Below are 23395 nucleotides of genomic sequence, written 5' to 3' on the forward strand. Positions count from 1 at the left end.
AATTATGATTATATTTTTTTGTAAATTAATTAATTTATTTTATAAGGATTACTAGTTACAATCCAAAGGCAAGTATAAAAATTATATAATGAAAAAATATATTATAAAGTGTTAGTCAAAGTTTTTGGAATTTGACTCTAAAAAAGAAAATTGTCACAATTAAAAGTAGATTAAAGTAATATTATATTGAGAAAATATTTACTATTTATAACAATAATTTTTTTCCACTTATCACATATTACAGATAGTAATTTATAAAATACATATAATATAAGTTTTATCGATGGATAATACATTTATCACACATTTTTAGTATAATGTGTTACCAAACAAGCCCTAATATATTTTAAAACAACTATAATACTTATACATTGTACACATAATTCACTTTTGATACATGTTGCAGATTTATCAAAGTATCGCCAAATATTGCTATAACTAATAATAAATAAAAAGTAATTATTTATTAAGTAAAAGGTATCCATCCAAGTAATATTTCCTATATCCTCCTTATAAGCCAGCAAAAGACCCAAGTTTCTCAACTATGGAGTCTATGGCAGAATGAGAGTTCTTGGTGCCTGTTAATGGCAGATGTTTTGGTGCTTCAGCTCTGTCAAAGTAAAATGCCCCAGGAACCAACTTCTCTTTTGGTTGTAGTGCCAACGAGATAACTGTATCTGCACCTTCCTCACTACTTCTAAGTTTACCTTCATACCTACAAAGCATAAAATTTCATGTATCATAACTTGTATTAAAGCAAGGATCTTGTATCAAGACGATTAACTTACAATTTAGAAAAATCTGGCAAACTCTTGGCTACTCCAGGCGTCTCGGCCCACCCTGGATGCATAGAGTAGAAACCAACACCTTTATCCTTGTACTTTTCAGCCCATTTTTCGGTCAGTGCAATCTGAAATGAAAGATATACAATCCATTGAGTTGAAGGCAGCTTTGACGAACATGATATGATTTCGTTCTAGAGAGTAGAGAGAGTTGTAGTTTAGATGGGGAGCAAACAAGCAAGATATATGAACGAAACTTTCCTGATATCATTTGTTGATCGGAGGATCATTACATGTCTGTACATCATGCTTATCGATACTACACCAGATACGAAGAAGCCCACATACAAAATGTAAAGGACGGACAAATGTTTGGTAGACTCATGACCAAGTAGTAAGCTTTTTTACTTGGTTCTGAAACATAATGAATGGAAGAACTCTAAAGCTGTTCCTCTGTAAAAAGTCAGAAAGGATTACTCCCTACTTTATCGACGGGTTCACTTTAAAGATAGTCATCAAGCTCACGTCTATCATTAAAAACACTTCACTCTAGCATAACAACATTACAAGGAAGGTTTTTATAGGTGCCAATAGAGTCTTCTAGACTCGTGCTTACTAAATGCATTGACGCTAACATTATGAACTTAACCACAATGATAACTTAAAAGCATGCACTTAGTAAGAATACAGGCTATGCACCATTCACATTAATGTCCTAAAAATCACATAAATAACATCAAATGCGTGCACTAAGTAATTCTAGAATATTCAAAATTACTTTCCACAACAATTTTCTTACAAGTGCGTTTTTCCAAGACCATTATTATTTTACCTGAACTCTCTTGTTCCGACCATACTGTACCACCCCATCAAATGTGTCACCACTAAACTGCAATATGGTTTATCAGATATTAAGTTTTCTAGCAAGATCAAGGTATTGAGAGATTGAGAATTTTCTTTTACCTGTAAATCAGTAGTCAATGGAGATTTGTACATTCCACCAGAGGAAACTGTGATAACACGAGCATCAGGTGCAGCCTTCTCGAGGAGTGGTAACATCAACTCAGTCAAGGTGTAAGTTCCAAGAACATTTGTAGCAAAACTCAGCTCATATCTGTTTTTTAGATTATAAAAGGATATCATTAACCATTGACCAGTTGTATATGAGAGTTTTTATGAAAGCATTAAACATAAGCCTGCCTACCCTTCTGGTGTGATGACACGATTAGCTTCAAGCAGGCCAGCATTATTAACCTTTTCATATATATATGAAAAAAAATAAACTGGTCAAGAAGAAATGCAATTATCTAAGAAGATCATTAAATGGTGTCCAATGAAAATGTTCACAAATGAGAAAGGTATAATACCAGGACATGTACAGGCACATCTTTTGAACAAAACCTGGAAGTGAAGGATTTGACATCATTGACTGATGAGATATCACAGACCTGCCAATTCGAAACAGAAGTAACCAATAAACCAAACTTTAGAACATCGTCTCACACCAATTCAGATAATAGAAGCAAGAACTACCTCCAAGTAGACATTTTTATTTCCCGTGTTTGAGTGAATTTTGGTAAGAGCAGCCTCTCCCCTCTCTTTATTACGGCATACCATGTAGACGGTTGCCCCACTTGAAACATTCAAAAGACATAGCTGTTAGTGACACCTGGAACAAAGTATAGTTCTTGAATTGATCTCACACTGCCAACTCTCTGAGAAAGAAGAACTTAAGGTAAGATAAGCACCGTGAAGCGAGACCCTCAGCAGTTGCGAAACCTATGCCAGAATTTGCACCTGTGACAATGCAATTCTTTCCTTCCATTTGAACTTGCATATCTTCTGGCTTGAAACTCTTTGCATGTTCCCTAATTCAATTATTGCCAAAGATCAACTTATCGTATCCTTGAAACTGAAGGCGAGACTTGGAGCAACAGTAAATTGTCTTGTTGTGACCTATATGTCACGGGTTTGAGCCGTGCAATCATCCATTGACCTCTGACAAACAAGGTAGGCTGCCTACATCACAACCCCTCTGAGTGAACGCGGGATGCTTCATGTGCGGGCCACCCTTTTTTTCTTATACTATCCTAATGACGTAACTAAATTCGATTACCACTTTTCACTTACTTTCAATAGAAGGGGAGGAATGCAACTAGATCACAAAAACAAATCAAGGTTATTTGCTAATCTTTAGATACACCTATCTATTTCTTAAACTTGACTCAACCCTCAACTATAACAGCAAATTTCATGGCTCAAAAGATAAAAAAAGCCTTTTCGACATACATCCTTATTAAGTTCTCCAAGAACAAGTTGCTCAAAAAAAACCATTAGGCAAATGAAAATTTCCCACATAAATTTTCGCTTCACCAAATGCCAAAAAAAAGAAGGAATTATCAGCTTGATTTGCCTAGCCAAAAGTCAATATCCAAAGACACAACTGTAACCAGTAACAAATTAGTCATCATCCTATTGTATAATCAGAAATTCTCAGGCATTCAAGTTTACTCATGCTGCAACTCATAAGCAAAATAGCTTTGTAAGCAAGGGAAGGGTACGATTCGAGCGAATTCAATAACTTTTCTTGTGTTTAAAAAATCATAAATAATAAATCTAAAACTCAAATACTAGGATTAATGTAATAAAATAAGGAAAAATAACTTAAATACACAACTATAAGTTTTATATTCTCTAATTTTCCCTTCTTTTTTTAAATATTACATAATTCCCTTTTTTTTAATTTTAGTGTAAGTTTATAGATACATTACATTCTCTCTCCTATAATACACAATTATCCATTTTAATGCCTATTTTTTCTCCATTAAAACACTCAACCTTTTAAATCAGTTTTTGGATTTTGAATTTTCTCCATTTAAATACTCAACCTTTTAAATCAGTTTTTTGATTTTGAATTATTAATTTTAATTAATTTTAAATAAAAGACCCAATTTTGAAATTTTGAATTTCAAAATTCAAAAATTTTGAAATTTCAAAAATCAGAACAACTTCTCTTAACTTCTCCCGTTTTGTTCTTTTAAATCAGTTTTTGGATTTTGAATTTTCTCCATTTAAACACTCAACCTTTTAAATCAGTTTTTTGATTTTGAATTATTAATTTTAAATAAAAGACCCAATTTTGAAATTTTGAATTTCAAAATTCAAAAATTTTGAAATTTCAAAAATCAGAACAACTTCTCTTAACTTCTCCCGTTTTGTTCTTACTCCATCAAGTTTCAGTTCTTTTTTTTTTCCATAATCATCTTCCTTCTCTTAAAGATTACTTACTCCGCCATTGCAACTTCAACGTAAACCCACATGCTTAACAACTCCCAAAAATAAAAACCCTAAACCCCCAAGTTCAGTTACCGAAGAAACAAATTCCAATCAGAGGAAAGATTAAACGAACAATCAAAAAGCAGATGAATTTGGTAATCTTCTTGTTCTTGGAGGCAAGCAGATGAACTGATACATGTTTTGAAAATTGTTATAATGTATCATTCACTAAGTTTAATAAATGTTTCATCCACTGTACTTGATGATACATATAGAATCAATGTGTATATTGTTTAGGCGATGTTTCTGATACATGTATTAGATATATATCACATGTTATAATGTTTTAGTTAATTCACTGATACATGTAGTAGACATGTATCACATGTTTTTCATGTAGTATGAATTTCTGAAAACTGAAACCATGTATCAGTAAGTTATTAGTTGTTTTATTTAGTATTTATATTTCAATATCATTATAATTTGTTGTTTTATTTTCAAATTGCAGCCACTGAAGTACAAGATTAAAAAGATATCAACACATCTCATAAGGTTTGCTGACAATTTTAACAACAATTTCCTAAAGGACTTTAAAAAATATATAGGGGAGAATATTATCCAAATGTTTAATGATATGTTACCTTATACATAGGGGAGAATGTTATCCAATTACGTGCTGATTTTATGGTGATTAATGATCTGTTACCTTAAATTAAGTTGTTTTAGTAACAACATTAATTGTACCGTTTTTTCTCAATTTTTTTCTCAACAGTTTAAACTTACCATGTATCATTTACCATGTATCACTAGAGTCTAAAGTATCACGAAACAACAAATTTAAGGGATTTTTTGTAAATACTAATTTTATCGGGACAAAATGTAATTATTAAATTACACTATGGGATTCCTTAAATTTTTACATAAAATAATACATATATTAGTCACGCTACTATCAAATCCTCTGTAGGAATAACTATTAACTAATCCCTAAAAAACTACGATATTATTAATACACGAATAAGCATAATAAACACGGAACTATGCTTCCTAAAACCAAATCAAACCATGAATACTAAAGATAATATTTTCAGCATAACTAATTCAATACTATTATTATACACTTTCCTAATTGTTCTAAAATCGATTAGTAAAAAATAAATTATATATTCCAGATAAAATTAAAATAACTTACGAAAAAGCAGATTTAGTGAAATTCATATTTCCATAAAGCCCAAATACCGAAGCTCTCAATTTCTGCATTTGGATCAGCAAAAATCAAACCAAATGTAAGAGAGAGAAAAAGTGAAATGAAAATATAGGTGTCTACAGATTGCAAATATAAATTTGAATTTGAATTTGAATCAACGAATTTTCATCTTTCGTTTACATGGCTTGTCTTCCTCCACGTACACACTGCCCGCTCGGAATATAATAAAATCAAAGGGAAAAAAGGGCCTCATATACCATTCCTCTTATACAAAGAACTCATATATTATACGAAAAAAAGGATAGATATATTCGGAAAAATAGAGCATCGGAGCCTGTGGTCTATTGATATTTCAAATCAATTAAAATAGAAAACAGTAAGCAGCATTTGAGAATAATGTTTACACATTTTTCATAGCAAACCCTAGCTTAATGGAGGAAAATTGAAATATGAGATGAGCTCTTCATGACACAAGGTAAAAATAGGGAGATGGACATTAACAAACTCATTCTATTATATGTATTGTTAAACAATATTGGGGACATTGCTGTACAACTGCTTCATAAATTCATGCTGGAAAAAGCCCAGACTAAGAAGGAAGACTACAAAAATGAGCTCACTCACTTACAAGTCTGAACAACAAACAATATACAGTAAACATGCATCACCTAATTAAACACAATATACAGCCTGCCTGATCAAGAGTGAAGAATAAAAAATTAAAACAATATATGCAGAACCGTTACTCATGAAAAATCGCGAGTCCTGGAAATTCCATCTTTCAGCCTCTTCAACTGTTTACCGCATCCAACAAGATTCACCCTATTTCAACAAAAAGAAATGTTAGAAATTTTTAGCTCTCACCATGGACTGGCAACTATCAAAAGCAATATACTTGTCAACATTGATATTCCAAACAACATTGATATTCTTGATTGCCATTGAACATGCATATAGTTGCATGGCGTTTAGTGTAAGTAGTGCTAACTTCTTATTCTTTGTACTCGAAGTCAAAGTCTAAAGACGTTCTTTACTTATGATAGCTTTCACTTGGAAGACAATTACATCTACCACTAGCTAGTATCTCAGTTCTCCAATATAACTGATTCTCAAGGCTGGCTTATAAGATTCACGTGACAACTCCGACAAATTAGAACATGTGAGTAAGTAAGGGAAATTATTTTTTTGAAGACAAATGGTTTTGACAACTGCAAAGATTTTTTGAGACGTCCGTTATCTTTGGAATTCCAGTCATTTTTTTAATATCTACCATCAACACACTTTTCCAAATATCACAAAAACTTAGACCACCATAAGGGTTGTTAACCTTTATGCCAGAAATAACATCAGATAATATACTATCAAAATACCAAATTGATAATGCCAGGACTAATGTAGTTTTATCTGAGATCATTATATTGCATCCAAGACTGTAGCATTTTCTTTCCACCATATTCTCTTTCTAATTTGACAACTCCGGAAATTTTAAATGGCATGGTAAGATTGTCTCCCATATATCTATTTACTACACCTTAAATCCTAAATTAATTGGCGCAGCTGAGATTCCAATGTTTTTGTTCAACCAAGATGGATGATAGTCATCTCATATAAGTTCAAACCCTCAAGACTGCAAGTTAAATACTTGTATAGGAGACTAAAACTAATAGAAATGACTCCCTTGGTTATGATGTTCACTGACCCTCTATCTGCTTCAGTGACGAGATTTGTCTGAAATGAATGCACCAAAAAGATTCATGCTTTTGAAAATTCATACGTATGATTGGAAAACAAACCTGGTCTGATATGAATCGGCTCATTCCATTCTCTAATCCCATATTTGTGACAATTTCCTCCTTTGCAATTTCCGCATCAGTAAAAGTGAGGGCCCGTTGCAACTTCCTCGGGCTAAATACCTCAACCTCTACCATATATGTGGCAGAGACAGGTCGATGATCTGAAAACTTAAGTTCAGATCTTCCATAACGCAACAGCCTTATTCCCTTCCCGAATGATAGGATTCGATCACACCTGAGAAACAAGAAACTCAAATATTGCATCTAAATAGTATTGATTGTAAAAGAATTGGTAACTGAAATTGTCAGTGTGCATGTTAAACAAGAGTAGAGAAAAATTAAACTAGCTCGAGTTTACTGTGCATGACGTTAAAAAAGAGTAAAGAAGAACCAAACTAGCTCGCTTAATCTAGAGTTACTGATCATGACATATGAATTGCCAATCTGATGGGAGAACCTGATTATTGAAGTATGGACATCACTTAGAGAGATAACAACAGATGGACATTAAGATGACATGCTTATTGTGCACAAGCAAGGGAGTGCAGTTGGCATTATGCAACTTCAATTTAGCATGTACTTTCAGCTAAATATCAAGGTTCTCACCTTTGACTATATTCCTCCCACCCTTTTAGAACTAATTCTGCCCTCTCCAAAAACTTTGGATTCTTCAAACATGTGACAAAATGTTGCCAAGGCAGCCAGGCCATGAATTCCACTTAGGCAAGTTATGGTGCAAGTGCAACTACATGGTATTTTCATACCACAAAACGTATATTGATGACAGTATAGGATGAATATGCTAGAGCCTCGGGATAATAGATATAAGATGAATTTACTCCTTTGTTTGTTTCCAAATAGCAGCATAAATATATTGATTTGTTGTACGCATCATAGATTAGAATCAAGCCAAACTTTTAAGATATTGGGCTATACAAACAAAGACTAATGAGTGAACATCCACTAAAGCTCTATAACTAACAATAATAATAGCTACATACCATGCTGGATTACGTCTCCCGGCCTTTGGATCCTCTCCACAATACTTTTCTGAGTTTACTTCATACTTGTAAGTCGGCGGAAAGTTTAAAGTACCTTCAGACCACCCATCAAATGCACGACCTTTCTTGAACTCTTTGCTGAGCTGCAAAAATAGAAAAACATATGTTATTATCACAGTATAAAATTTCTTATACTCTTAATTTCAAATCAATTCAACACGTTAAAAGTTCCATCTACTCTGGGCTCAAAGTTGTGTTTTTATGGACATTACTACATCAAAGATGTCTGAAAATGATCGTAAACACTAATAACTAATTAAATTAACCACAACATGTTATAATACAGGCCTTGTTCTTTCTTTATTTTTTATCATTCACAGTAGTCCATCAAATTGCAAATCCTAAGTCACTAGTTGCGGGAATTAAAGTAGATGTCTGTTGCACATCATATTTCTTTCCAGATGCACAAGCACAAAATGAGATAATGTACTTTTTGGGGTGGAATAGGAGACTGGAAGATCATATGCAGTTGCCATGGAAGGTAAACATAATTAAATGAACAGTTCCTGCAGAAATCATGAAGTCATCTACGCAAAAGACATCAACAGTTTGCGACTTCTCAAACTGAGCCACTAAATGAAGTATAAGAGGTTGAGACTGCAAGTGTTTGAGCAGCATATAAGTCAACCAGGAACATTGACTGATCAAAAATTCAATTGCAATCAGTGAGTTAGTAAGCAATTAGTGTTTAAGAGTATCCACACTTACCTGATCATATTCAATCAACTTACACCAGTCCTTTTTTGCTATCAGCTCCCGCGTTCTATTATATGGCAAATTTATACGATAGTTAAGATCTCCCAGCCAGATTATTCGCCTGCAACAGTATAATCTTGTCATTAATCTGAATCATTTCAAGAAGGAGATGGGCCTAAAGTCTATAACATCAGAAGGATTGTATATGGAATGTCTTAGTTCTGATAACTAGAAAAGGCCAGTATATGGAAATTTCAATTTAGTTTTAGCTGAAAAAAAGTTGAGTAAAACCTCAACCACCATCAAAAGACTCCAGTCACAATATGAAATAAGTATGAAAGCATGGCCACATAGCATAATCAGTACCAAAGAGTTTATAGTATTGCAGGACAATTGCAACGGAATATCCGGCTACACATGGATTGAGGAAAAAGTTTCTTTAACACATGATGTTCCAAAAGGTATATTAAAAGCTTTTTCAACGTATTAGTTGGTGAAGAAGCTGTAAGTCAGCATCCAGGTGTAAAGAAGCATAATTGTACATGCATTTTCCAATGTGAAGAATGAGTTAGACCAATGAGTATAAGACTAGGTGCACCATATAGCATCAGAGAACCACACTGAACCAGAGCCAGTACATGAGATGGAAACAAAATTATTTCAGGATTACACATCTTTTCCTTCCCTCTGCCTCCAGTAAACAATGATACTTCAAAATAACCCAGGATCATTGAAGCCTCTTTACAAGCTTAACTCTTCAGTGCACGGCTTTCAGTGTCTTTTTTGACTTGAGAGTGGGACTACTGTAACACAGGGATGTTTAGCATACTTCTACTCTATTTATTCGTGACCCAGCCACCGAATTGACACTTTGATTTATAAAGAATACGAGAATTGAGACATTGACATAGACATTCTTTTTCCTTGAGAAGCCATCCAAGAATAGCCCCCGTGAAAGTCACGAACAGAGGAAAACATGTATATACACTAACTAAATCAGACTTGGTAGAGGGGGCAAAATCCATGATTGATTAAAAAGAAAGAAAAGTTATAATTCTGCAGATTTAACAGAAATGTTTGCTAAATAGGAAAAGACACTTACTCATGATCATGGATGCTCTTAGGAAGTCCGATTAACGAAAATGCATTGAAATGTGTTCTTCGATGAATTTCATGGACATCAGTGTTTCTTTTGACTACATCTGTCTCCTTCTCACCCGATGTAAGGTGAGTACAGACAAAGCAAAAGAAAGTCTGATATATTGACATGCTCACAGATACTGATCCCTGAAGAAAAGAGTAAGAGATGAGTAACGTACATTTTGTGCACCCCCTTCCTGCTGGAAATTACTTGGAAATTTTATTAGTTATGAGGAAAAAAGAAAGAAAAAAGTTAGCAACAAATTGCAATTAATTACATGTATTTTTCGATTTAAGAAAATGAATTTCTGAAGTTCTCCAATAGCATCTACTATATTAAGATAGGCGTCTAACAGTGCCATCAAAAAGCATAAAAGCAAATGACAAAAGGTTCACACGAAATCATCTAAAATTTATGTAGAAGGTGAGTATGGCAGGGAAAACCTGCTAAATACTGAAGATTCATCACAAAGTTGGAAGTAACCAACTTTCACAGATTCCAGATGATTACTGTCCAATGAAGTTTGTCACAAGTTGAATAAAGAGTCGAAGTTCCTCTTTCCATCCTTAAAGTTAGACCACACTTTCTATTTCGTCCTCTGGAAAAGTTTGACCTATATATACTAAAAGGGGAACTGCCTTTATGGATGGACAAGCAAAGTTGTCAGCAAAGTTTATCCTAGTTTAATGATAAATAATGTCTATTTAACTCACAAGGTTATAGGAAGTCCACTGCAATCCCAGAATATAAATCACCAGTCAATAGACAGAAAATTGACAATTTTTAACTTGTTACCATTTTCTAAAGAAAAAAATTATTGACAGCATCTAAATCTGGATTCAAATGACCAGCGCCTATCTGTTTGTTAACTTTGTGAAATGTAACAGAGTGATCCCAATTATGGATCTCATTTACTTTTTTGACCTAAATATACTACTATCCAAGATCATTTTGGTGCAAATGAAACAAATAATGTAAGAAACTAAGCACAGATTGTACTTAGGGCATCATTTTATTTGTATCTACTAATAGCCTTCAAGGATTAATAGATACATTTGATGAGAAAATACCATCAATAATATCTATGACGTTATGATTATCCTAAGCATCTTCTGATATTCTAATCCTTTGATAATTTAGATCTGTTTTTCTGTCTACTGATAAATCTATGAAATGCAGTGCAACATAAAAAATAAAAACTGATAGGGATATTTCTTCATTTCCAAGTTCCAACTATTAAAATGAAGTCTGAATTATGTCATTTGGTTCAAATAGCTATCAAAAGCAATCACAAAAAAGCTGAAAGTTATTAAAGAACAAACCTTGTTACCTATGTAGCCCATTACTCCAACACCGACTGTAGATACATTCAAATTCTGTATATGCTTTCTTAGGCCCCTACGAACCCATACGCTAAGAAAAACTCCAACCATTTGCTTGCTCACAATCCTCACATAAGATGGTTTCCTTTTCCTATTAATCAAAGCTTCAAGGTCTAGTCCTGCAAGCAGATTTGCATCTGATTGTGTTCTATTCTGACCATTAACAGTCAACTTAAAAGAACTGTAAGTGTTAAAAGATTTAGAAGCTTTCAATGATTTCATTGATTTGAAGGAACCAGGTCTTTCTGAAACATGTTGGCCCAGAAGATCCAATGGTTTCTCTGGCCAGCAAAGACCAATTCTTTCTGTCCCACTAAGTGTTTTTGTCAATTTTTTGGCAAACTGTAAATTTGATTCTCCTGTTTCTTCTTCCTCCTCGTCTGGTCTAAAGCAATTCAGCCTGTCTAGCTTTTTTGAAGAAGGAAATTGCTTTTGAAACTCCTCATTGATTGGCTCCAAACCCCAAGTATTGTTCAAAACAGCTACATCATTTTTCACAATCTTATGATCCTCCATGATACATCCATCCTTGATTTCAACAAAGTCATTGCACTCTTCATTTATTGGGACAATTTCCTCCTCACTGCCACTGTCAGATTCAAAAGCAATTTCTTCTTCTATATCAGGGGCATCTTCGGATGGCCTAAACCTTGATGGAGAAGGAGGATCACTAAAGGATTTAAACTTATTCACTGGTGAGACTTTATTCAGACTTTCGCGAATGATGTCCTCCCAAACTGAAATTGGGCGGTTATCTTCAGCACCAAATATGTTGCCAGCATTTAAAGGTATAACTTCCTGAAATCTGTTGGCATAAGTAGGAGTAGTTAATATAACTTAGAGGCCTTAATAAACAACACCAAAACATCAAATTAACTTCTGATGTATGTGTGATGCATGGGTGTACATGAGATTGGAGTTTTACCATCTAATGGAACATGCATCCTCAGATAAATCATGAACCTGACGGTAGGTAAAAGTGCAAATTTGAAGGAGAGGAATTAAGTTGTAGGATGAACATATTTAACTTCTACAGAGTAATATCATTAGTAAAATACAGGAACAATGTGACACATTTTAGACCAAATATTTACTTGCATCTCAAATTTCGATATTAAGAATGAGTAGTGACTAACTTATCCTCGGACAAAAAAGATGTGACTGACACTGGTGACTTACCACAGTAAAAGTCATTCTGCCCAAGCAATTTTCTGCACTACCTATGTTGTTTGAAGAGCAATCTACAGCACTCTTTCTGCATAATTTGCAGATCTGGACTTCACAAACAAAGAGAGATACTTACCCAATCACATAGATGTCAGCAGGCTCATTAACATCCAACCAGCTATCAAGTTCAAGATCTTCTGGAGGAAATCTTCCTGCAACGTTCCATGTGCCGACACATACTCTGGAAGCACCCAAACTCGGTAATCTTTAAGGCTAAACAAATATAATGCCACATGCTTCTTGCAAACAATATTTTTGGATTAAAAAGTCAAAGCAAAAGATCATACCTAATTTCTTTAGCGTTAATATACTGTGCCCTAAATGTTTCTGATTTTCGCCTTCTTATTTTTGGAAGAGCATCTGAGACATAAAAGGTCAAACAACAATTTAACCAAGCATAGTAATGAAAGTATGATTGAAGTAATTAGGTAAGATAATAATGGTAATGTCAAGAACCAGATTCATGACTAAAAAAGCAATTCAAACGAGTCTAAACCCTAGTATTTGCATGTAAATGTTAACATTCACAAAGCCATTACAACGTGTTTCCGGTATCCTTCTGTTTTACGTTTTCCTTAAATATCAAATATAGAACACTTTCCCCTATATGATCCTTTATAGACTCTTAACTTATACTCCCTTTGTCCCACCATATGTAAAACTTTTAGTATCTGCAAGTCAACTAGAGACTCTTTTAACAAAATTATTTCACAATTTTTTGCATATTAGTACCTATCAAATAATGAGACTTGCACATGGAAATTTTACTTTTAAAAGTTTAAGAAACCCATGTCCCAATCTACACCGAAAATCATCGTGTTGAGTTTGTGGACTCTGTACTCATAACCCTTTCCATCATTCATTTGGGATGGTGGATTATTAGAACACAGTAAAACTTAAAGTAACAAACAATTGAGCAGCAGTAACAAAATCACCACACAAAGATATATCAAAGAGCAGCAGAAAAACCTACCAAAGAAGAAAATGAACTTTTTGGTTAAAATTCAAACTAAATTGAGCAACAAAACAATTCTATTACCATCAATTCCAACTTTCCCGTCTTTTGCATCGTTCAGCCCCGACTGCCTCGGCCAGTCACAGAATTCTACACAGCACAAAACGAAACAGCAAAATCAGCAAATCTGAAAATAGACCAATTCGAACATAATAGAGCACAATAACAATTTTTCTAAAAAAAAGATCATACTGATGCACTAAACTCCCGCTATAACATTTCTGCTATAGGTTGTTTCCACAGCTCAATTAAACGATGCACAATATCAATACAATTTCAAATAAAAGCGAGAAAATTAACCTTGGTCGGAATCGGAACCGGAATCGGAGCCGACATCAGAGTCAGGGTCAGCACTGTAATCGGAATCCTTAGCACTAATATTGAGCCATTTACGCATCACCACTCGCGGCCAAAAAAGCTGTAGGCACGTGCAACCGAAACACAATTTTTCAGCCCAACTTCTCTGCAATTCCTCATCTATACATAAGGAAAAAAAATGCACCAAAAAAAAAAACAAAAAAAAATAAGAAAAAAATCGTAATTACCTGAGTTTGATGCTGTTGCCTTGAGCTCTCTCTCATAATTTTTTTTCACTTTTTCAATGAATTCAAAGAAAAAAATAAATCTATGGAGAACAAAAATACGAAGAAAATTAGTTGAAAAGTTTTACAGTAGAGAAGAAGAAGAAAATGGGTTAACGAGTAACGACCACTATCTATGGCGTCGTGGAAACTGCAACGGTATTTGAGCTGTATAATCTGATTATTTTTTTTTTAAAAAAAATAATAATAATAAATTTGGCGGTGGGATTAGGGAGAAAGGGATATTCAATTAAGATAATTAAGGAAGGTGGAGGAGATTAATTAATTTAATGACGAAGACTGATGGCTATAAATGGTTGTGACATGGTAATGGGATTTGATTAATATTCTAATTAACTCTAAGGTCATTACTAATCAGTAATGGTTCAGCGTGATATTAAAAAAATGTAAGACGTGGGGTTAAAGTAGAAATTTGTATTTTATTATATTATATTTATTACTATATGATATGTGTCACATTAATGAAGTGGTCCAATCTAGTTTCAGCTATACTGATGAGTGTTTGTTTGTTAAAAATTTATTGGATTTTTTGTCGGTTATTTTATTTTTTTTTAAATGGTTTTTCTGATTTTATTTTTGAGCAAATCGAAAAGTTATATGATTGAAATTATATGAACATTAATCGTTGGTTTAATGTTTCATCAGTCTCAAAAGCTATATTTGAAAAAAAACACTTCTCAAATGTATAAACAAAAAATAATGATCTAAAATGGAAATATTTAGATTAATAAGTTATCGTTAGAAATAATGAATTTCAATTTAGAGATATGTACCAGTAATTAAGGCAAAATGCCCATAAGACTAGCATTGTTTATTTAGGGGAACAATAATGAAATATGATCATTAAAAACCAGCTGTTTTATTTGTTTGATAGCATCTTAATATTACAAAAGTTCTTAACTTGTACTCAATAGTTAAATATATGCATAGGATAGCAAAATCAATACTGATAAACCAAATTATGTGTTTTCGTATTAAGATAGATAACAAGAAGTTAATTGTCTTTTTTTTCTCATAAAAATAAGACCATCTTTTGTGTCCAGTAATATTAAACAATTTAGAACACATAAATAACTAAAAAATTAACCGTCTAAATAATCATATATTGTCAAATTTAACTTAAATAGAGTTCAAATATAAATAACAACAACAAAATATGACAACGCATTACACAAACAATATGGAGGGTAATAAAAAATAAGTAAAGATGAGGTTTTTGATGAAAACTCTCAAACATGTTATTTTGTTTTATTATTTTTTTGCTATTTTATTTAAATTAAACGATTGATTTTTAATTATTTATATGTTCTAAATTTAGTGATGCATTGAATATTAGTGGACAACAAAGTATTGGAGGTGATCCCCATCCCTTTCTAATATTTTTGTATGACAAAAATTGATCCAAGAAAAAATAGGTCGATATCACAAATCATTTTTTAAATCTAAGTAAACTCAAAATAATTGAAGTGGTCCTTTGACTTCTAGTGCACATGATTAGTCCCCACTAGGGCATATGGAAAATCCCTTTTTGTTCTTTTATCATTTTTTTCTCTTTGGGTGTGTTTGTTAGGAGAAAATATATTTCTTTTAGAAAATAATTTTTCCATTTTTTGATGTTTGGTTAGTTGAAATGTTTTAAAAAGTATTTTTTTGTTACTAATTATTTTACACTTTTGAATTGATACACATCTATTAAAAATAATTATTGATATAGTGAGTTATCATTTTACTCCTATTTATTATGAAGTGAATGAATTAAAAACTTAAACTTTTCAAAAAGTTCTACATTTTTCAAAGTAATAAATTGAGGGTATAATAGAAATTTTTTGATTGTCCTTTTTTAATTTGTTAAAATAGACAAGTAATTAGGGACAACTAAATCAGAAAAAATGAACAAGTAATTAGGAACAAAAAAATATTATTATAAAAAATTATTTTAAAAAAATCACCTAATTACGAAAATCCGATGTCTTCCGAATATTGTAGATATCTTTCTCAAGTTTGTGTATTAAAACGATCTTCTTACACTTGCTTTTTTAATACATTCTCTCATGTGTAAATGAATTATTTTCTTTTATAATCAAACATCTAAAAATTCTTTTTATCTTCCTAAATGACGATAAAATTTAATTTCAAAATCTTCTACTTATTCTGATATTATATTAAAATATATGATATCATTTATTCTTACCTACAATACATTTATTCTTCCCCCCTAGCTCCCATCATTGGATTTGTTGACTATGGCTAGGCTCTAACCAACTTTTTTATTTAATAAATAAAAACACAATTTTCCATCTATTTACTTTTGTAAAATACATAATTATTATTTTAGACAAATTTTTAAAATGCTTCTATGTATGTTGGTAAACGCGATAATTAATCGCGTAAAATATGCAATTTCTTCAATTATACACATTAACATCAATTGAAACAAAGTTAAAAAATTTACAACTTGTTAAGATCAATGCATATGATTAAAGACACTTGAAAACACAGAGAACAAAAACTTTGCTAAACTTTATCATCATGTTCAATCAAAACAGATTATAATGAAAAATGTCTATAAAAACATTTTATCATCTTAGTCAATCAAAATAGATAACAACTCAAATATTTTAATAAAGTTTGATGGGAAATTTAAGAGATTATCGATATAATATTGTCATTTATTTTACTAAAGAAAGTATTGTTCATTATTATGTATGTGTGTTCTGGTTTATGTGACAAAAAGTCACAAACCATCTGGCCATAGATGGTTCAAAAGGGAGACTTAATAACAACTTTATATTATAAGAATATTTTCATAAAAGCAAAACCAAATTTAGCTAAAAGACAGAAACAAATTCAGTAGTGGTACATTCATCCTAACTATAAAATACGACTACTATTTTATGGATGTAATGCTACAACTTTGACAAATAATGTGAGCTTATAAAACAATGTCTACGCAAAGTCCGTTAAAAGCGTAATAAAACATAATTTTTGAATGTGGGTTTAAACATCTTTAATGAGTCAATGCTAACGTGTTCAAATCTCACTTGCAATAATTTTTTCTCCTTTTTAAAAAGAGTTTTTGTTGTTTAATATTTGGACCCTCTTTATAAAGTTTCTAGCTCCGACACTGTCATCGAAAAAAATTATTAGAAACAAAATCTCATTAAAATACTAAAGAACTTAAATTTTTCGTATTTTCTCATTTTCTTTTTATACAATGGAAAATAATGATAGGTAGATTTTGAATTTTAAAAATGACACTGTTGCGTAATTTAAATAAACTATTTATATATACCGACTGAAAATAGATTTTGTGGCTAATATTGAGATTTTATTTTATTTTTAGCCAATAATTTCTTTCACGAAAAAGGACCTAAAATATCTTTAAAGTATTGAAAATGGTACAAAATTACCATTCATCCACCTATTGGCTCCAAAATGTCCTTTTCATCCACCTATTGGCTCCAAAATGCCCTTTTCATCCACCTATTGGCTTCAAAATGCCCTTTTCATCCACCTATTGGCTCCAAAATACCCTTGTCATCCACTTTGAGTTCAAAATTGACCACTTATTTAATGATTTTTAATTTAAACTATTTAAATATTTTAATGCTCAACTATTGGTTATAATTTAGTTTATTTATACCATTTATAAACCAAACTCACTACCCACTCATTACTAACTAAACCCCACCCAATTAATAATCCAACTATTATATCAAAATGGTCATAAACACTACTAAAACACGATGAAATTATAGATTCATGAAAATGACATCCAAAATTATTCGAGTCCGAATCAAAGCACCAATTAAATTTATGTTGAACCATTTATTTATGTGGACAATTTCAATAGAATTTTCTTTCAAGATTGAATTAGAAATTTATGATTAAATGTAAAGAATTAATATATCTCGAACTAATTCATGCACTTTTTAAAAATATACTTTTTATAAATATTTATCATTTGTTTTAAAACCTTTAATATATAATTTTGAAAAAAAAGTTACCTATGAAGTAACATCACATAATTGAGATGTAAGAATAATTAAGATTAACATAGTCAGACTTTTAAATTTATCGATAATTTTTATTTAGACACTTGAATGTATAATAATTTACTTCTATAGATATTTTCGTCTCAAATTTTTAAAAACACTCCATTGGCAATAGTTTTTCTGTTGTTGCATTAATATTATGTCGAGTTTATTAATTTGGTGGGTTTAATTTGTAATGGGTGGATAGTGGATTGATTTATAAATTATACTAATAAGTTAAATTATAACAATAATTGAGTGTCAAATATTTAAAAAAATATTTAAATAGTTTAAATATAAAACAGTTAAATAGATGGTCAATTTTAAACCAAAAGACGAATGATAGGGATATTTTATAACTTTTGAGACTAGCTGCCGTCTTTTGCGACTTTGAGGTAAAAAAGAATTGATCACGTTGCTATTTATTTCGTCCAAATTTTGGTATAGTTAAAATTTTAAAAGTTAAATAAATAATTTCTTTTTATCAAGAATTTTTTTATAGCCTGGTAGATATTTTAAGTCATGAATCAGATTTTTATGCAACTTTTAAATTTTAAATTTTATATTTAATTTTATGATGGAAATATGAATTTCGACACACAAACTAAAATAAAAATTTATAATTAATAAAAACTAAAATGTTCCTTCAAGTCCACATCTCCTTATTTCTGATTTAGAGTTATTGTAAACTGTGAGATACTCGTCTCCTCCGTTTCATATTGTTTAAAAGGTTTATTGTAAAATATTTATTAATTAAATTGAATAAGTTAATTTTTTAAAATATTATTTTAAAAGTACAAATATTATAAAGTATTGAAAAATATTTCTTCGTTGTTAATTTGGAAATGATGAATAAGATACGTAAACTACATACAGTTATTAGAAAAAATTTAAAAAGGTAAATTGGTGAAAAATACCTTCTTCTTCTTTTTTGATTAAATTGTAAAAAGAAAAGGTTCTCTACTTTGTAATCCCTTTGTATTTACCCTTTCTTCACCCCGGGTTATTTTTTAAAAAAATATTATATAGGAAAAAAATTGAAGAACTAATTAAAATTGAAAAAATATTATATTTGTTAAAATATTGATTAAGAGGGGTCCTAGTAATTAGTGGTGAGCATTTTACAAATTTTATTAGCGAATCAATGTCAAGTACAAATTTATTATCGATAAAAAAAATCTAGGCCCACTTTTTCTAAATAAAATCAGAATATACTACCACTAAAAGATTAACAAAAAATAGATGAAAATAGAAAAAGAGACAACTTTGTAGTTTATGGTGTTTATTTTTTTTTTTTGATCTTTTTTATAGAAAAGAAGTGCCTCACTTTTACCAAAATAGTCTTTTTGTTGAATTTTTTAAAAAACATTTTCTAGCAAATGTAGTTAGACAAAAGAAAATAAAAAAAGAATATGAGATTATTCAAAGTGTACCCAGAAATAATACCATCAAACAGATGTGGTAGAATATTTTTTTTCTTAAATAAGAAGCGTTTCTCTTTTTTTAAAATCTTATATCGAGTGAATCTAAATTAGTTCGAATATAAAAAAAATTTCCAAAAAAGAGTATATACCATAAAGCTGATAATTCATCTAAAGTAAAAAGAATTGCAAGAATAATTACGTAATTAGTACTATCAAAGAACAATTACTCAAAAGCTCTACTATTTAATTAGTAAAAGAATGAATAATCAACTTTAAAACAATCACAATTATAATTAAGTAGCAAACTCAAGAATAAAATATTTTTTTTAAAAAAAAATTGTATGATCCAATTTTTTTTTTCTTTTTACTTTGTAGATGAAGACAGGACATACCTTTTTTTTTTTCAGAGTGTTTTGGATTTTCTCTGTGTCTCTTCCTTTGTTTCTTCAATGGCTTCTCTGATTGTGGGCTTTAAGCTTTATGAGTGGCTGAAATAAGTTATTTTGTATGTGAGATGAAAATATTAAATACTACTAGTGATATAGGGGAAGTTTCCTTTTGAAAAGACAAAAAAAAAAGACAAACTTTTTATACATCACATCATCGAACATAATCAAGCCACGCGTCCCCCTAATTTTCAGCGTAAGCAAACACTTTTTTTTTTGTAATTGAAAAATAATGGAAAGTTTCAAAATTCACAAGTGGAACTTAGAGCCTGTTTGAATTAGTTTACAAAATAGTTAAATTAATTTAAAAATTGATTTTAGATTTATTTAAATGTTAACAATTTTTGAATGACTTATTTTAAGTTAAGAAAAATATTATTTTAAGCTAAAAAATAAAAAATGGAATAGAGTGTTTTTTTTAACGTAAAAGCCCTTTTAAGTTGATCAAATATTTTATATTTTTGGCCTTATTTTTATTATTATTAGTAGTAGTAGTATTAGTATTATTAATATTTTATTATTTTATTATTATTACTCTTTATTATTATTATTATATATTATTTATTTTATTTTTTATTTTTATTATTATTATTATTTATTTTATTATATATTATATTATTATTATTATTATTATTATTTATTATTATTATTATTATTTTCATATTGTTATATTATTATTTTATTATTATTATTATATGTTATTATTATTATAAATTGTTATTAATATTTTATTATTTTGTTATTATTATTATTCTTTTTTATTATTATTCTTTATTATTATTATATATTATTATTATTATTATTATTCTTTTCATATATTTTTATTTTTATTATTACTATTATTATTATTATTATTTTATTATATATTATTATTATTATTATTATTAAATTAATCAACTATTATCATGTTAACGACTTTTAAGGGTATTTTAGACATATTGATTAAAAAAAGTGTTTATCAGCACTTATTGCCGAACACATCAACAATTTTTTTTAACTTCAGCATTTTTATCAAATACTTAATTACTTATTTAAAAATAAGTTTCAATACTTTTAAAAATATTTTTTAAAAGCTACTTTTTTAAGCTTATCCAAACAGACTCTTAACGTGATACACATTAAAGCTTTTTTCCCCTATAATGTTTGATAACTAATTATGAATTGAGTTAATATATAAAATTAAAAGATTTACAATTTATAATATAGGTTTAAAGAGGTATAATGTATTACTTTTATGTGAATTAAAAATGAAACAATTAATATTCATGTAATTCTAATTATTATAAATAAATTTTTTAATACACGAATAATTTCTTTTCTAATCAGTAACGAAATAACCACTTAAAAATAGTTATAACTTATAAAATATTTGTTCTGAAATTTGAATATGATAATGATATTTTCCAAAGGCATAGCCCAAAGTGGCAATAATATTGGAAAAACCGCATGAAGTAACGAATTATTAATTAAATTAAATGTTAGTAGATATAATTTATTTTATTTATAATTCGCAGCAAATATTCTATTTATGCAATCTGATTTGATAAATAATTAGTCATTTTGGTGGTATACAATTGATCATTTTATGTATTTCGGTAAAAAAATTATAAAATGTGTTTGTGTTTATATGAAGCTAGAGAAAAGAGTATATACAAATACAAATACATACACTTACAAGCATTATGCAAATACAAATCTTATTATACAAATTACAATGTATAAATGGATTTATACAAAATTGAATAATTTGTATAAAATTGGATGTATCTAGCGAATTATACAAATCAAAAGTTTCATAGCAAATAATAAATTTGTTATGGAGCACAATTATGCAAATTATAACTATAACATACAAATATAATTTTTATGTTTCCTATATGTGAAAGTTTCTCTTAAATTTTTTTTTCCGTTTGATGTTTAAATAAATGCACCCCCTTCGTTATATTTTATATTAATAATTTATTTAATAAATTAAGAGAATTTTATTTTTATATACTTTAATATTAAATAACTATATAAAATAATAATAATTAATTTTGGAGCTTTAGAACATTAATAATTTTATAAAATATATTTCTAATTAAAAATTTTCTTATGTCAAATAATAAGAGTCTAAGTAATATAAAAATGGAGAAAAAATTATAATCAACCATTTCTTTTCTAGGATATAGCGCATTGAGGACGGTGGTTATTTATTAGGCATCTTAACTAACTCTATTTGGCACCACTTGATTGAATTAGAGAGAATAAAATATAGTATGAATATTTCCAATACATAAATTAAATAATACTCTTTTTATCTTTTTGGAGATTGAAATAAGTACAATACTTTATTCTTTGTAGTGATTATATTATCAAGAAAGCAATATAATAACTAAAGAAAATTAGAAATATGTCAATATTATTTTATGGTCAAATAGATATTCTATTCGGATTAATATCTATTAATGTTAAAATTGTTTGTTTTTTATTTTTTATTTTTTATTTATATTAAAATTTAATTGAAATAAAATTTAAAAATAATACTTACGATTGAATTTTTTCAAAAACACTTACATAAAATATATTTAATAAAAAATAACGAGATTTTAATTGTTCTGCCACAACTCGTATTAATGTGTTCCACAAACTTTCGTATGGAGTAAGAAAGTTGCATAAAGTCAGCTTTGTGTAACCACCACGCTTGGTTGCTAAAGAACATAAACCAAATTAAGTATAGCTAATTAACTAAACTAGTGGCTGATAATATTTGTTATAAATTTGCTCCTCATATTATTCAGTAAGCTTCAATCTAATTAATGAGTATTACAACTTTGGTATAAAAGTTGTATTTCCCACGGATAATATCTAGATCCAGGAAATTTAAGTGTTAGAAATCAGAATTAAGAGTTTGGAGATTTTAATTTTTAGAACAATAGATTGATGGTAGAGTTTCAACTCACAACACTGTTGAATAAGAAGGAAATTGAAGATTAAAACATGTCAAAGGAACTGGTCCGACGTAGTAGATTGACTTGTCTACAACAAGTATTGATGAAGAAGGAAGCTGAGGATCATAACATGTTGTTGGACCTTTCTTCATCATCACTCGTTATAGATAAGTCAATTAACTGCGTTGTCCTTTGACATGTTCCAATCGTTAGTTTTCTTTTTTTTTTTTTAACAAAAACTAATGTGAAAGATATTTTAACGTGAGTTGCTAATCAATTTGTTAAAAATTATAAGATAACATACATGTATATTTATTAATTTTATAACACAAACATAAATCGTATGATTCATCTTTATCCAATAATTTCACCTAGCTCT

General features: G+C 29.7%; 2 protein-coding genes across 12 annotated transcripts; both read right to left on the reverse strand.

Moving 5' to 3' along the window:
• Positions 1-197: 197 nt before the first annotated feature.
• LOC101264711 (uncharacterized) lies at positions 198-5312 on the reverse strand. 2 transcript variants are annotated; one of them, XM_069297301.1, is made up of 9 exons: positions 5251-5312; positions 2531-2650; positions 2316-2415; positions 2150-2230; positions 1987-2036; positions 1746-1896; positions 1615-1671; positions 789-910; positions 198-715 (listed from the first exon to the last, which is right to left on the reverse strand). In XM_069297301.1, exons 1-9 carry the CDS (start codon positions 5274-5276, stop codon positions 511-513), a joined length of 912 nt encoding a protein of 303 aa, XP_069153402.1. In that variant the 5' UTR covers positions 5277-5312; the 3' UTR covers positions 198-510. The 2 variants fall into 2 exon arrangements, with proteins under 2 accessions (XP_069153402.1, XP_069153403.1); XM_069297302.1 differs by lacking the exon at positions 5251-5312 and having other exon boundaries at positions 2316-2451.
• Positions 2366-20171, reverse strand: 5PT2 (inositol-1,4,5-triphosphate-5-phosphatase). Of its 10 annotated transcripts, none has more exons than XR_011220387.1 (15): positions 20033-20169; positions 14126-14205; positions 13881-14043; positions 13605-13670; positions 12853-12925; positions 12642-12746; positions 11279-12143; positions 9918-10102; positions 8828-8936; positions 8060-8202; positions 7059-7293; positions 6012-6087; positions 5251-5312; positions 2531-2650; positions 2366-2451 (listed from the first exon to the last, which is right to left on the reverse strand). XR_011220387.1 is itself a non-coding variant. In XM_069296330.1 (13 exons), the coding sequence occupies exons 3-13, from the start codon at positions 14159-14161 to the stop codon at positions 6064-6066; spliced, it is 1959 nt and encodes a 652-aa protein (XP_069152431.1). In that variant the 5' UTR covers positions 14162-14205; positions 17593-17696; positions 20033-20169; the 3' UTR covers positions 5762-6063.
• Between the last annotated feature and the right edge of the window lie 3224 nt (positions 20172-23395).

Source organism: Solanum lycopersicum, chromosome 4, assembly GCF_036512215.1.
Source record: "Solanum lycopersicum chromosome 4, SLM_r2.1".
Lineage (NCBI taxonomy): Eukaryota > Viridiplantae > Streptophyta > Magnoliopsida > Solanales > Solanaceae > Solanum > Solanum lycopersicum.